Here is a 16,735-nt window from a genome sequence, read left to right on the forward strand (position 1 = left end):
TTCCCACCAAGGCCTTTCATTTATTGTGTAAATGCTTTTCTACTGGAGCCGTGGTGGAAAAAAACATGGCAAGAAGCAGATGTGTAAGTGAGAAACTCTTCCATAGACGCTTATTTAGGGCTTGTTTTTTTATCTTACAAGGAATGTATTTGCTAACTTTGTGTAAGAAGTACACATAAGAACACACTTTCTGCACTGTAAAAATACACTCACTGGACACTTTATTAGGTACGCCTGTCTAACTGCTCGTTAATGCAAATTTTGAATCAACCAATCACATGGCAGCAACTCAATGCATTTAGGCATTTAGACAAGGTCTAGACAATCTGCTGCAGTTCAAACCAAGCATCAGAACGGGGAAGAAAGGTGACTTATGTGACTTTGAATGTGGCATGGTTGTTGGTGCCAGACGGGCTGGTCTGAGTATTTCAGAAACTGCTGATCTACTGGGATTTTCACACACAACCATCTCTAGGAATTACAGAGAATGGTCCAAAAAAGAGAAAATATGCATTGAGCAGTAGTTCTGTGGGAACAAATGCCTTGTTGGTGCCAGAAGTCAGAGGAGAATGGCCAGACTTCAAGCTGATAGAAAGGCAACAGTAACTCAAATAACCACTCGTTACTACCGAGGTATGCAGAAGAGCATCTCTTAACGCACAACACATCTAACCTTGAGATGGAATGGCTACAGCAGCAGAAAACCACACCGGGTGCCACTCCTGTCAGCTAAGAACGGGAAACTGAGGCTACAATTCACACAGGCTCACCAAAATTGAACAATAGAAGATTGGAAGTATGTTGCCTGCTCTGATGAGTCTTGATTTCTGCTGCGACATTCGGATGGCAGGGTCAGAATTTAGTGTCAACAACATGAAAGCATGGATCCATCCTGCCTTGTATCAACAGTTCAAGTTGGTGGTGGTGGTGTAATGGTGTGGGACATATTTTCTTGGCACACTTTGGGCCCATTAGTACCAATTGAGCATTGTGTCAACGCTGCAGCTTACCAGAGTATTGTTGCTGACCATGTCCATCACTTTATGACCACAGTGTACCCTTCTTCTGATGGCTACTGCCAGCAGGATAACGCGCCATGTCATAAAGAGCAAATCATCTCCGACTGGTTATTTGAACATGACAGTGAGTTCACTGTACTCAATCGCCCTCGACAGTCACCAGATCTCAATCCAGATGTGATGGAACGGGACATTCACATCATGGATGTGCAGCTGACATGTATCATGGATGTGCAGTTCTGAGGGCAAAAGGGGGTCCAGTCCAGTACTAGTAAGGTGTACCCAATAAAGTGGCCGGTGAGTGTATATCTGTAAATGAACAGTTTTCTGTATTTTGTGATTCATGTTTTTATTTATTAATTATTTACGTTTATTTATGCATTTGAATTGCATTATGAAACCTAGATCTTTATTCCAACAAATTTTACTTTGGAAAAGTTCGAAAGTGACTTTTATTAACATTTTTAATAGTGAAGTGATATTATAAACTTAAAGTGGCGTATTGTCTTGGTTGGTGTTGTATATTACAGTACAAAAACCTGCTTGTACATTTTCTTTTATTTTACAGTGGGTAGGACAATCGCCTCACAGCAAGAAGGTCGCTGGTTCGAGCCTCGGTTGCATGTTCTCCCCATGTTCATGTGGGTTTTGTACATTGTACATTGGATAGCCTGAGGGTGAATAAATGAACATTAATTTGTCATTTTTGCGTGAACTACACCTTTAATCTGGAGCACCATCAAGCAGTTAGTTAATTATTTGTTGTCACTGTTGGCATTTGTTGGCATGAATGTGTCCAATTGTAACATTTGCTAGCTTTTTTATTCAAAAATAAAAAGAATGAATGAATGAATGAATGAATGAATGAATGAATGAATGAATGAACGAACGAACGAACGAACGAACGAACGAACGAACGAACGAACGAACGAACGAACGAACGAACGAACGAACGAACGAACGAACGAACGAACGAACGAACGAACGAATGAATGAATAAATGATTGATTGAATGAATGAATGAATGAATGAATGAATGAATGAATGAATGAATGAATGAATGAATGGTGGTTTTTATAAAATCTGGGGGGAAAATCATGCAGCCATACATGTAATAAAAATTTATTCAGTTTATCAGAATAACGACAAATACAAATAAAGACCTGTTTATAAGACAACAATCAATGTCACATTAAATGTGTTCACCACCATAAATACAGAGCAGCCACAAACACTAAAGATAATGAGAGAGATTGAGAGAGATTGACAATGCTTTTGGCACATCTTCTGCATGCCAATTATTAAGCTCTATTTTGCTAATCTACAATCACAGCATGAACTTGAATAATATTAAAGGCTTGATTTAATAGCAGGTAAATTACACACAGTATTTCCTGTCCATTACAAGTAAAGCCAATTTGGTAGTTAGCTGATAATTGGTTTGTATTTATTTAAGTATTGTACATAAATGATGTATTCCATTAGAGATAATTACACAAATAAGTAAAGCAGGATATACAGACTATTATTAGTGTTTACAGGGTGTACAAAAATGGGTTGCACAATTACAATATTTAATAAAGTCATAAATATAATATATAATAAACAAATAGCATGTATTCACTAATAATAATAATCAAATAGTATCAGGTTACATATCTTCATAATAAAATACATTCATAATATCAAATAATTAATCATTTAAATTGTATCTGCAATGCAATTTTATAATGAATAATAATAATATATTACAACCTTTAAACATTTATATTTATATATTAATTACATTTCAGTGTATTTTTATAGTTTTATTAAATGATATTATATTGTGAATTTAGTAATTATTATTATTATTATTATTATTATTATTATTATTATTATTATTATTATTATTATTATTATTAGTGTTTTTGTGGCTGTTGTTTACTAAATATTAACTAAATAAATAGCTGCATTACAAACATACAAATTACCCATATTTCAACAAAAATGTATCTTTATTTATGCAATGCACTTTAATAATTAAAAATATATATTTTATATATAATCTTCTTGGTGAAGTTTTTTATATTAATTAAAATATATTTGTACTACTGCTACTACTACTACTACTACTACTACTACTAGTACTACTACTACTACTACTACTACTACTACTACTACTACTACTACTAATAATAATAATAATAATAATAATAATAATAATAATAATAATAATAGAATCATTTTTTTTAAATAAATAGCAACATTAGAGAAACTATTCTAAAATATGAAGATGTACACACTTTATTAGCCTAATATGTTAAAAAAATACTGACCCAAATGTAATAAGGTTTTTGTTGAAAGGGACATTTATTACTGTGTAAATCAATGGTCTCAAACTCAGTTGCTGGAGGGCCGCAGCCCTGCATAGTTTAGCTCTAACCAGCTCCAACTCACACAGGCTTATAGTAGTCTTAAACACCTTGATTATTTGGATCAGCTGTGTTTGATTAGGGTTGGAGCAAAACTGTGTGGAGCTGCGGCCCTCCAGGAACCCAGTTTGAGACCAGTTTGGTGTAAACGTTGTACACATACATACATGCATACATGCATACATGCATACATGCATACATACATACATACATACATACATACATACATACATACATACATACATACTGTACATACATACATACATACATACATACATACATACATACATACATGCATACATACATACATACATACATACATACATACATACATACATACATACATACATACATACTGTACATACATACATACATACATACATGCATACATACATACATACATACATACATACATACATACATACATACATACATACATACATACATACATACTGTACATACATACATACATACATACATACATGCATACATATATACATACATACATACATACATACATAGATACATACATACATACATACATGCATGTATACATACATACATACATACATACATACATACATACATACATACATACATACATACATACATACATACATACATACATACATTACAAACATTACAGTCATACACAGTGGAGAGAGGGAATGAATGTAACATGGGGCGAAAGTAACGAATCGATTTTCAAGAAGCTTTGACAACATTTGTTTTCCAGGCAATAATAGCACATTCTGCATGCAACCTTAGATGGAGCTGCCAAATATCACCTGATTTTGGGACCAAATTTCCTTTTTTAAGCGCAAAAAGTAAATTATTGTAGCATTTATTTTTTATTCCAAGTTGTGTTTCTCTTTTCCTGCATGACAGTAAGTATCAATCTACAGCTTATTTAGTGCAATAACTCATCCTTAAGTTTCTGATGTCTGAATTTTTCAGTTTTAAAGTGAATCAGGTTTTAATGGCAAGAGTTCCTGTGGGGACAACAGTAACATTGTTATTTATGTCCCACTGCTAATAACCATACCTTATTTTTCACTTCCACATTAGATTTTTCAGTGTTTTGATTCATATGTTTTATAAAAATTAATGCATTTTGCCAATAATATTAAACAAATGTTTAAAATTTGTAGAAAATGTAAACATTTTGCATTGTTGGGTTGCTTTTGAAATATTTGATGGAACTGAAATTTAGAATGAAAATGTAGTTTAATATTAAGGGACAACATATGTTTGCAGTGAATTATTAGGGTCATAATCAGATATATTTCAAATAAACAAGATTAAGCCAGTAAATCTTGCAAATATTGCTGTGTTACTTTTGACCCACTCATAGTCACAATGTGCATTTTTTTTTATGTTGAAAGTGAAATTATTTTGAAGTTGTTCTACATTTGTTCAAAATACAACCAGATATTGATAGACCACACTTATGAGCTAGTAACCACAGCAAAAATATATTTCTGTCTAAAATTGTATCTTTTAAAAATATTTTTTATGAAAAATGGTACTTTTCTTCCTGCTCTCCCCTACATATTAGCATTATTCCCTTCTGGATGCGCATTTGGGGTGCAGCACGGTGGTGCAGTGGGTAGCATGATCGCCTCACAGCAAGAAAATCACTGGTTCGAGCCCTAGCTGGGTCAGCTGGCATGTTCTCCCCGTGTTTCTCAGGGTGCTCCGGTTTTCCCCACAGTCCAAAGACATGCGCTATAGGTGAATTGAATGAGCTAAAATTGGCTGTTGTGTATAAGTGTTAATGTAAGAGTGTTGGGTTGTGGTTGAAAGGGCATCCGCTGTGTAAAACATATGCTGGATAAGTTGATGGTTCATTTTGCTGTGACGACCCCTGATTAATGAAGGGACTAAGCCGAAAAGATGAATGAATGAATGAATGAATGAATGAATGAATTGATGTGCATTTGTTAAAGCAGGTTTCAGTGCAACCTGCCGGCCAAAGCCCCTGCTTAGACTATAATTGGTTGTTTGACGTGACTGCATACTTTTTTCTCTAAAATAATGATTATTTTCCTCAAACATTCTAAAACCTGCTTCATAAGGGTTGCAATTTCCCTGAACGTCAGACTCGACTCTCGCAGCATGATGACGCTAGAAGAGCATTTAGTGGTTCAGTTCCACAGCGCAACCAAAACCCTCCCACTGGACCCAGAGCTGCTGATGCGGAGGAGTTTCTTCTACTGTTTCCACACAATTTCATTAAGCAGCGGCTCAACAAAAGAAAAATAAAACAGCAGGAGTTAAGCATGAGGATGATGATGAGGCACCAGACCCTGATTCAGTAGCCCCACATATTTCATTTATTATGCTTTGTTATTTAATGGCGGCAGGGTGGCTTAGTGGTTAGCATTGTCGCCTCACAGCAAGAATGTCGCTGGTTCGAGTCCCAGATTGGCCAGTTGGTGTTTCTGTGTGGAGTTAGCATGTTCTCACGTTCGCATGGGTTTCCTCTGGGTGCTCTGGTTTCCCCCACAGTCCAAAGACATGCAATATAAGTGAATTGGGTAAACAAAATTGGCTGTAGTGTATGAGTCTTTGTGTGAATGAGAGAGTGTATAGGAGTTTCCCAGTACTGCGGCTGGAAGGGTATCCGCTGCGTAAAGCATATGCTGGAATAGTTGGTGGTTCATTCCGCTGTGGCGACCCCTGACAAATAAGGCAATGAGCCGAAGGAAAATGAATGAATGAATGTTATTTAGTTAATATTGTAAATTGGTCAGTTGGCAAAGTTGAGTGATGTGGATGTAACTATAATAATTGTAACACCAACACAATCTCAAGGCAATTCGTAACTTTTTGATTTAGTGGCTAATTCGTATGAATTCGTAGGTTAGGTGCCACGCCTCCTTTTTAAAATCGTTCAAATTTCATACGACTGAACTCATACGAATTCATATGAATTTGCCACTAAACTGACAAAACGTAAAATACTTATGTTTTCTCGTGAGATCAGGCTGGTAACACTCATCTTATTTATCCTGTTTTTGTACAATGCGGTAATAATAGTATTAAAATATCACTGCCATGGTAAATTAATAAATTAATAGTATTATATCAAATTAAAATCATATATTTTCTAAAATCATTGTACTTTAAGTTAAATGGTGACATTTTATTTCATGGTACAATTCTCATTTTTAACAAACCATTAATTAGCTATTTTAGCTCAATAAACTGTTCATTTGTGCTTATTAATAGCTGGGTGTAGAATAAGATACTTTATATAAGTACTAATAAACAGCCAGTAAGTTAGCAATATAAAGGTAATTAGCCAGTAGTTATTAGTTAATAGTGGGAATTGGGACTTAAACTACGGTTATCAATAAAACTTTAATTGAAAACAATAGAAAGACAAAATCAAACCGTTTAACAAGTTTGACCGTCTAACAATGTGATAGAACATGTCTACAGTTGAAGTCAGAATTATTAGCCCCCCCATCCCCCCCCTTTTTTTTTTTTATATATTTCACAAATTATGTTTGACAGAGCAAGGACATTTTCACAGTATGTCTGATCATATTTTTTTCTTCTGGAGAAAGTCTTATTTGGTTTATTTCGGCTAGAGTAAAAGCAGTTTTAAATTTTTAAATAAATATTCTAAGGTCAAAATGATTAGCCCCTTTAAGCTATTTTTTTCTGTTAGTCCACAGAACAAACCATCATTATACAATAACTTGCCTAATTACTCTAACCTGCCTGGTCAATCTAATTAACCTAGTTAAGCTTTTAAATGTCACTTTAAGCTGTATAGAAGTGTCTTAAAAAATATCTAGGCAAATATTATTTACTGTCATCATGACAAAGATAAAATAAATCAGTTATTAGAGATGAGTTATTAAAACTATTATGTTTATAAATGTGTTGAAAAAATCTTCTCTCCGTTAAACAGAAATTGGAAGAAATAAAGAAATAAACAGGGGGGCTAATAATTCAGTGTGGCTAATAATTCTGACTTCAACTGTAAATATATCCAACTCTTAAAAAACTTTAGCTAGGGTGTGAGAGACTCTGAAACCTCTTGCTCTCTGAGCACTGGCTGAGCCAAAGTGATGCTATTGCTAAAGGCAGGGTCCCAACGACTGTACCTTTGTCTTTGGGTAATACTTTCAAGCTGGTCAGGGCAGGTGAGACCTCAGGATCTATTCAAGACCCTAAAACAAGATTTTCAACTAAAACTAGTCACTGCCCTTACTAAAAACAAAATATAGGACAGCTCTATCTCAAATCAGACTTGTTTTAGACTCATTTGGACTTGCAGAGTAAAACTTCTTGAAGATGCTGTTTGACTGCAGAACAACCAAAACATTTTTAATTTCTATAGCTTTCGAGAATCCAAAAGGAGCCACATATTGATACATAATGTTATATTAGATGTTTTAAGATTAAGTTATGATTGAATTTCCTCTTGTTACAGTCATGAGATAGTTGTATACCAAGCAGGAAACATTCATGGGCCAATGACATGACCACATTGAAATGGTCTATAAATATTTTTTAAATGATATAACATACACATTTTACATTTACATTTTACACAGATACACTTGATAAAGAACCCTAATTCATTATTATTGTTATTATTTTAAATCAAAATTTCAAATAATACAACAATGTGCAATAATCAACAATCAACAATCAACAATGTGCATGTGGTAATGGTGCGTGAATCTCCAAGGACCACAGTTTCAGCTATAAATTTCTACAAGAAGAAAAAAAGTCACCTACAACCTAGTAACTGTAGTAACTATCCTTTAAATATCTTACATAAAGTATTGGCAACAAACCCTGTATATTTCATTTATATAGTTCTAAAAACTAACCGTTTTTTTCTTTGTTATGCAAAACACTTTTTATTTACTATGGAGGACGGCGTGAAGACCAGCTGCAGAAAATAAAAAATGAAATTTGCTTTGTTGGCTGAGCTGGTCATGGGTATCACAGATGTGCAAATAACCTGCCTGACAACGTTATTGTGTGCAGCATTTCTAGAAAATGAAATTGTCAACGACAATAAATGAGATATTGGGAGATGGAGAGACACGGTGCCATAGAGCACCAGATAATAGATTACTGTAAGCACATTTAAATGTTCCTCGCATTCTGACAACTCATAAAACCCTGTGCAATAAACAGAAATGAAAAGATAGGAAGATAGTTGGATATCTCATGTTAATTGACTTCCATTCATGCCAACCCGAATGCCAAATTCCTCTGAGGAATGAAACCTTATTTTTTGTTGCTAGTTGTTTCACCTGAATATGCAAATAAAGGATGTGAATATGCATGACTGGGGTCACGACCTCTGTTCTATTCAAATGTCAGTCTAAAAAAAATGCCAGACGCTGCAGGCAAAAACACTGTTTTCACCAATCCGTTTTGGGCTTTTTTGCTTTTTAAAAAGAGGTTACTTTTACAAGTTACTTTTGACACATCTTATTAATGTCTGAGCTCATATTCACAAAACATCTTAAGGCTAAAAAGAGATCCTTATACAGTACTTGCAAATTAAACAGAAAAATAATCATTAAAAATAATGGGCTTTATTAGTTCTAAAAATGAGACTCCTAATATTTATATATTCTATATTTTAAAAGGGTTTTTCACACTTGAAACTGTTAACCTTGGATCATCCTAAACCTCAGTTAAACAGAATCCTGCTTTATCTATAAGCACACTCACACTGATCATACTTTGCCTAAGGTTAATGAATTGTAGACATCTCACACTGTATATTCATAAATCCCATGCTAACATTCTTATTATATATGAATAAGATTGGATAAACTTTTTTTACACAGCATTTCTGCATATTGTCACTTATAAAATCCCGCAGCCTAGTAGCTGTTTTATGCCATGAAGTCACCATGAACTGGAAGTTACGATTTTTGCCATATCGTGACATACTAAAGACAAAATGATTAGCCCTCCTGTGATTTTTCTTTTCTTTTTCAAATATTTCTCAAATGATCTTTAACAGACCAAGGGACTTTTCACAGTATTGTAATATTGTACCTGTAATATTTTTTTCTTCTGGAGAAAGTTGTATTTGTTTTAATTTGGCTAGAATAAAAATTGTAATAAAAGTTTTGATTAAAAAAAACTATTTTAAGGTCAATATTATTAACCCTCTCAAACAATATTTTTAAGTGTCTAGAACAAACCACTTTTATATAATGATTTGCCTAATTCCCCTAATTAACCTAGCTAAGTCTTTAAATTACACTTTAAGCTGAATACTAGTATCTTGAAAAATATCTAGTAAATACTATGTACTGTCATCATGGCAAAGATAAAAGAAATCAGTTAATATAAATAAGTTATTAAAAATGTTTAGAAATGTGTTGAAAAAAAACTTCTCTCCGTTAAAAATTGGGGGAAACTATACAGGGGGATGATAATTTAGAAGGCTAAAAATTCTGACTTGAACTGTCCATCCAATTGAAACGGTCCTGAAATGTAGGACAGTGCATAATTTCTTCCTTTGGAAAGCGATTGGATCCTTGAAATATGGGTGTTGCTAACAAAATGAAGTAAGCTTGAAAAGGAAAAAAAGTAGGGCAGAAATCCACTGATAGTCCTACCTGATAAACATTTCATGTGGCCAGAAATTAAGAGAAGTAATTTTCGAGAGGAAAGGGGAGTTTATGGTACTGATAAAAGAAGGGCAAATAATTTTTTTTTACAAAACAATAAAGTGCACAGATACATTGTTACACTGCTACGTGAGGTTTATAAACAAATTTCAAGAGAAGCATGTGCTTGCGCCTATCCAATCAGTAAGAAGAATACTTATAAATAACCAAATCATTCAACACAGGTTCATTCTGAAAACGTACCACTATATACATTTCTGGAGAGTGCCAAATACATCCCTCGAGCTACGTTTTTTTGCCGTTTTCAGAGCTCTTCCTCGGGACAGCATAACAAATACGGTTCATTCAGTTAAGTGCAAACTCTTGAAAGTACATACTTATAAAACTAAACATATATTTGGATTTCATGCTGACTTTAACCAAATATTTTAGAAAGCTTTAGAAATTGGAGAACTTATTAATTATTCTATTGTATTATTCGATATTCACGGGCAGCATCTTGCCTTGAACTTGCTATTTGGACCTTGAAATCTTTTAACACCCTTTATTATTTGTGTCTGCACTGAATCCTAAGAAATATGTCCCTTAAGACTTTAAAACAGCCCTTAAAATGCTGTTAGGTGACAGAGCGATCGATTGCTGCTGCTGCTTCTTCAGGTGGTTGTTTTGGGTGCTTCTCATTATCCAGCCGCTCTCTCTCGCTCTTTGAGCTCCGGACCGTAATAATTGGAAGTGAAAACGCACTCAAATTTTCAAGGATGAATCTCATGTATCGGGGAGCCAAAGACAGTATTGAGCTTTAGAGGAATTTAACATCAATTTGAAGAGATCTGTCACCCATTGTCCGCATTTATATACGATATCCATCGAAGAGAGAAGAAGAAGCTGCTTTATTTAATTTTTTATAACAGTCTATGAATTTTTATGAAGAACTATTATATCAAGAGCTAAAAAAAAGAGAGAGATTCTTTTCCTCAGCTGCTTTCTACAATGTGTCACAGTTTAAGTTCAAGTCTTTATATTCTCTTACTTTTCCTACTTTTTTTCTTTCTTTCCCCTGAAGCTTTTCTGTGCCTCAGGGGAGATAAAGCTGTAGCAGTGGTTCACTAGTGGCCCTGTTTTCAACTCAAACCTACAGCAAAGTGTCACCTATGGGACTGTTAAAGGTGTGACAGAGAGAAAGTGAGAGTGGTTGAGAAATTGACCAAAAAAAAAAAAGAAGAAGACATTACAAGAATAGTTCAGAATAAAATTAAAGCTTATTACTTATGCTGTTTCATGGAAAGTGGAGGGTTGGAGATTCTTCAAAAGTCACTTATAAGTCACTTATAGGTCAAGTCACTTATAATAAATGTTTATAATTTTAAAATAATAACAATAATTTATTAAATTAAATTAAATTAAATTAAATTAAATTAAATTAAATTAAATTAAATTAAATTAAATTAAATTTAATTTAATTTAATTTAATTAAAAAGTGACAATGGCTGAAATATGGAAAGAAGACATTTACGGAGCAAAATTTCAACTGAAAATAAACATTTTTCTCATTGTTTATGCAGTTTTGTAAAAGTATATTGTTACATCCTGTGATATTTGTTTATTTAGTTTCTATATTGCAGTGTTTTCTTTTCTTCTGCTTTCTGGTTAAATTGTTTGCAGATTGCTGCCACCTGTTTCAAATCTAAGTGGTTAATTGTCCACACTATATAAACTGGCTGTAGTGGACCAGAAGCTGAGAGAGAGGGGGGAGATGACACGTCTCAGTTGATCTGTGCCAGTCCAAGTCTACCTTTACTAATAATGTGAATGATTAGTTTTTGTATGGTATGAGTAAGGTGTGGGGTGTCCTTTGTTAATTTAAATCTTTTTTCTTCTGTTTTTGTGGGTAGGCAGGGTGGAAGTGAAGTAATATGTATTTTTCTTTCGGGGTTTTTTATTTCATTAGGAAAATTAGTTTGCATTTAAATTAATTGTTGGATCGTTTTTGTTTGTTATCTTTGGACTCCCACTATTTACTGATGTGTTTTTGTATTATGTTCTTTAAATATTATTATTATTATTATTATTATATTTTTTCGATTTAAAAAACAAAAATGATGGCCTGACGGTGATCAACTTTTTGATTAAGAATGTGTTGTCTGGTTAACTTAAAATACTCTGCCCTCTTCACTTGTTTGTTCCTATTTTTAACCCCAAGATCTTTGTAGGAACGTAACTATGTGCATGGAGATTCTTCAAAATTTCTGATTGTATTCCAAGTCAAGTTTCAGTACACTACACAGTACACTGTATTTTTATATTGGTTATAATACAGACTGCTTCAAGGCACATTCTACTTTAAGTATAACAGGAAAGTCACAGAATAAAAGATGCGAACTTCGAAAATGAGGGAAACTTAAATTCTGAGAAAAGCCATATGGTAAAAGGACAATAGTGTTGTTATTCCACAGACTAATAACATAAGTTAAAATTGAAAACAAAAAATAATTTATAAAAAATCATCTATGACAAAAATATCATATAAATGAATACTAAAACAAGACTGTGGGAACAACTGTAAATGCAACTTTAGTATTATAGTGTTTTAGTATATGCAAATAAGATAAGATAGTTTTAGTGTTAGTTTCATTTCATAATATTTAATGTAAAATAATAAAAATATTTTAAAATATTATGTAAAAAAACATAATAGGCTTAGAATTATTAATATTTTTTAATATTGTCCTATAAAACAATCAAAATAGATACTCACAACAACCAGAATAGCTTAATTGAAATGCATCCACTCACCATATTTATAGATGACACAGGTCCAATGCTGTTTACGTAGATGTCAACATCAATGACAGTCGGTTTAACTGCAGAGAAAGAGAGAAAGATGATATCAGCCCTGTTAAAGTGTTTCATAATACAGCCACAGAACTGTTTCATTCTGTTGTTGTTATCTACAGAATATATCCAATGTGTAAGCAACTTAAAAGTCCCCTGAAATACTTTGAAATATGCATTGGAATTTCAACTGAAACATGAGGATAGGGCAGGTAAAATTGAGAAGCTCCTCCTACTTTATATTAATTTCCTTTTAGGAACGTACCATTTTGGTACCAAAATTAAATACCATTTTGAGGAGCGTAAACAATAACAATGGTCCTATTGTATTTCCTGTTTTCGATATTCAATTTCCATAACATCTAAGAACCCAGAAAGCTCCACATATTGATACATTTTTATGACTTCTGTGTTAACATTAGTTATGACTGAATAACCTCTTGTTTCAGTTCAGAAATAGTTTGACGACAGGCAAGAACTGTTCATGGAACAATGATATAGTCATATTGAAATGGTCTATAGTGTTTGTTTATTTGACAGCTCTGCCACTCTTGGTTTCTTGTTTCAATAGTATCAATAGTATCTTGTAGCAAGCGGGAAGCTTCAGACGCTAAACAGCTGATGAGAAGCTAAAGTATGTGGTATTGTCATGAAAATTACTGACTGTTAATGGTGGAAGTGAGAAACTGCAAGTTTTGAATGCTTATATGTGCTAAATGTGGATTGTGTCACTGTTTTTGGAGCGCACTAACTTATAGACAACCTTAAAGGAAAACTCCAGATTTTTGAAAATTTTGGCTCATTTTACAAGAGTTAGAGAGTTGAGTTTTACCATTTTCAATCCATGCAGCTAATCTCCAGGTCTGATGGAAGCACTTTAGGTTTAGCTTAGCATAAATCATTAAATGAGATTAGACCATTAGCATCTAGCGAGATATTTCCAAGAAAAAACAGAGTGTTCCTTTAAGACTGTAACACTGTAAACACTGTAAAAAAAAAAAAAAACACTGTAAAAGATGCAGGGTTTCACATAAATCATGATGCCCCAACACAAATCGCTTAAGTTAACTTGACAAATTTAAGTAGATTGAACATAAAACAATTAAGTTGTCCCAAAAGAATCTAAAGAGTTGTGTTGTTTCAGCTCATTTTAAATAAGCAGTTTGATCAAGCAGCAAAATATTTTTTTTGAGTGAACATCTTATTACTAACCCCCCAAAAAACTTATATTTGATCACTTTAATGAATGAAGTAATGAATGAAGTGTCTTTACAATACATTATTTTTCCTTTCTGAAATAGCTCTTCAATGATTTTCCTTTCTGAGTAGCCAATCACAATTATCTACTGTACAGATTTAATATTGGTTTGATTGGCATTAAGTGTGGCTGAACAGCACTCGTCACTTCTGCGAGATGAAGTGGAAAGTTGGAGCAAAGAAACTGAAATTCTCATTTCAATATGAGTGAAAGCCTGGTGTGACAACCCTCCATTAGGAAAGCATTTTCTGGAGACAAAGAAAAGAAGGAAGTTTATTCTTCATAAAAACAACAAACTGACAAAAATACAGAGTCAAGTATGATTAACTTCTTATTACAGCAAAGCATATAGTGTTGACAGTGAAGGTAATGCTTCAGATCTGAACCTAAAATTGTTCTCAAGAAAAATAGAATTGAATAGTAATGAAAGTTACTGGGACGGCACGATGGCTCAGTGGTCAGCACTGTCGCCTCAAGGAAAAAAGGTTGCTGGTTCAAGTTCCGGTTGGGTCATTTGGCATTTCTGTGTGGAATTTGAATGTTCCCCCCGTGTTCGCAGGGGTTTCCTTCGGGCACTGGGGTTTCCTCCACAGTTTAAAGACATGCACTATAGGTGAATTGAATAAACTCAATTAGTCGTACTGTATGTGAGTGAATGTGAGAGTGTATGTATGTGTTTCCAGCTGGAAGGGCATCCGCTGCGTAAAACATATGCTGGATAAGTTGGCGGTTCATTCCGCTGTGGCGACCCCTGATAAATAAAAGGACTAAGCTGAAGGAAAATGAATAAATGAATGAATGAAACTGCAGGGTTCCCACGCTTCTTGAAAGTACTTGAAAGTGCTTGATTTTCAGACATGTGAATTCAAGGCCTGTAAAGTACTTAAAAACAAACATAGGACCTTGAAAGTGCTTGAGTTTAAAGTTTATGGTGTTATTTCACTAATTGTACTGTTCTGCTTTCAAAGCCTGAATGAAAAAACTAAGAAATTCTTAATTTAAAAATCTTAAATTTCAATCTTATACATGAACAATGAAAAATCTATCTTTACTTTAGAAACAACATTTGAATATTGCCAGTATAGAATTCAACTAATTGTATTAATGTTCTTTAAACATGACTTTAAAATGGCTGTTTAAAACAGTCAACATTTTTTAAAAATGACATTCAAAATATAATCATGTCAATAAACATAAACATAACATTAATGTATTTTAATGTAAATACTAAGTGTAAGTGAAAAGTACAGGAAAGACTTTCAATGGCGCTACATGCTGTAGGTGTGAATTACAAAGGTGCTGGACTTAAAATATTAGTGATTTTAAAAAAATTCCTTGAAAGTCCTTGAATTTGGTGTCCATGAAAGAGTGGGAACCCTGAAACTGATTTTTAACCAAAATGTAATTTGAAAAAAAAATCTATAATAAAAAATTAAAGAAAAATACAAAATAATGAACATATTTCAGCAAGTTGCAAAGAAAATATTTCTAATTTCTCAATATTTTAGAGTATAAACGACAAAATAAGCAATAGAATTGCAATTTATTAGAACTTCTATGTTAAGCTGCTTTGACACAATCTACATTGTAAAAGTGCTTTAGGAATAGAGATGAATTAAAATTTATTGAAAAGCTTTGGGTAATTATATACATTAAATAAAATAATATTTTAATATGTCATTTATATAATACAATAATAACAAACAATTTCTAAAATTGTTTTTAATTTATTTAAAAAAAAAATATTTAAAAAAACCTATGTCCAGAATGTCATGAAGGTTTTGAGTTCTTTAAAACAATTTTACACATTTTCTCAGGTGTTCTTAACAAACTTTTTTAATTTTCATAGTAATAAAATGTAGTTTAAACATGCAATGTGTAAACTACAAATAAAATCATAAAATGAACAATTTAAAAAAATTGTTTTTAGATTATGGAGGATTTTTCCAAGAAGGGAAATTAAAAAAGAGGTTGAAAAGTAGCCATTCTATTCTATTCTATTCTATTCTATTCTATTCTATTCTATTCTATTCTATTCTATTCTATTCCATTAATTTGTAATCTGAAGAATATAAGCCAAAAACATTCCACTTTCCATCAGCATCTTTGCCTCAGTCAACCTTTGGTCACTTCTATCAGTCCAGCAGTGCTAGAGTGGGCAAAAGCCCCTCAGGTGTGCTTACTCTTAAATATGAGCATGACATTTTCAATCTTCCCTCTCATTTCCTAAATGCCTTCTTCACTGAGTGTGCATTAAATGAAAATCACCATCTGTGCAGGAATTAACACTGTCACTTGCCTTGATATCTTACATGCTGTCGAGAGATAGTACTAGATCAAATTTGATGCAGAAATATTACAGCTTATCATGGTTGATCTATTAAATAATCTCACATGCAGATGGATGGACACATCATCTCTAAAATGAGACTGCCCATACACTCTTAGTGTATTCAAATGTCATTTATATGAATTTTCATTTTCACTTCTCCTTTCTTCAGACACTTCACTTTGTATGTAATATTTCTTATTATTGTCAGTGTTGAAAACTGCATGCATGATGTTTAGAAATATGAACTTTGA

General features: G+C 33.1%; 1 protein-coding gene across 2 annotated transcripts in view; it reads right to left on the reverse strand.

The window, feature by feature from the left end:
• The window catches only part of LOC130230870 (gamma-aminobutyric acid receptor subunit gamma-3), a 225,662-nt gene that overhangs the window by 144,451 nt on the left and 64,476 nt on the right, over positions 1-16,735 (reverse strand). For both annotated transcript variants that reach the window (XM_056460170.1, XM_056460169.1), the window contains exon 3: positions 12,856-12,923. In XM_056460170.1, the coding sequence (XP_056316145.1) occupies positions 12,856-12,923 (68 nt within the window). The remainder of the gene's footprint in view (positions 1-12,855; positions 12,924-16,735) is intronic.

The sequence above is a fragment of the Danio aesculapii genome, chromosome 6 (genome assembly GCF_903798145.1).
Source record: "Danio aesculapii chromosome 6, fDanAes4.1, whole genome shotgun sequence".
In the NCBI taxonomy this organism is placed as follows: Eukaryota; Metazoa; Chordata; class Actinopteri; order Cypriniformes; family Danionidae; genus Danio; species Danio aesculapii.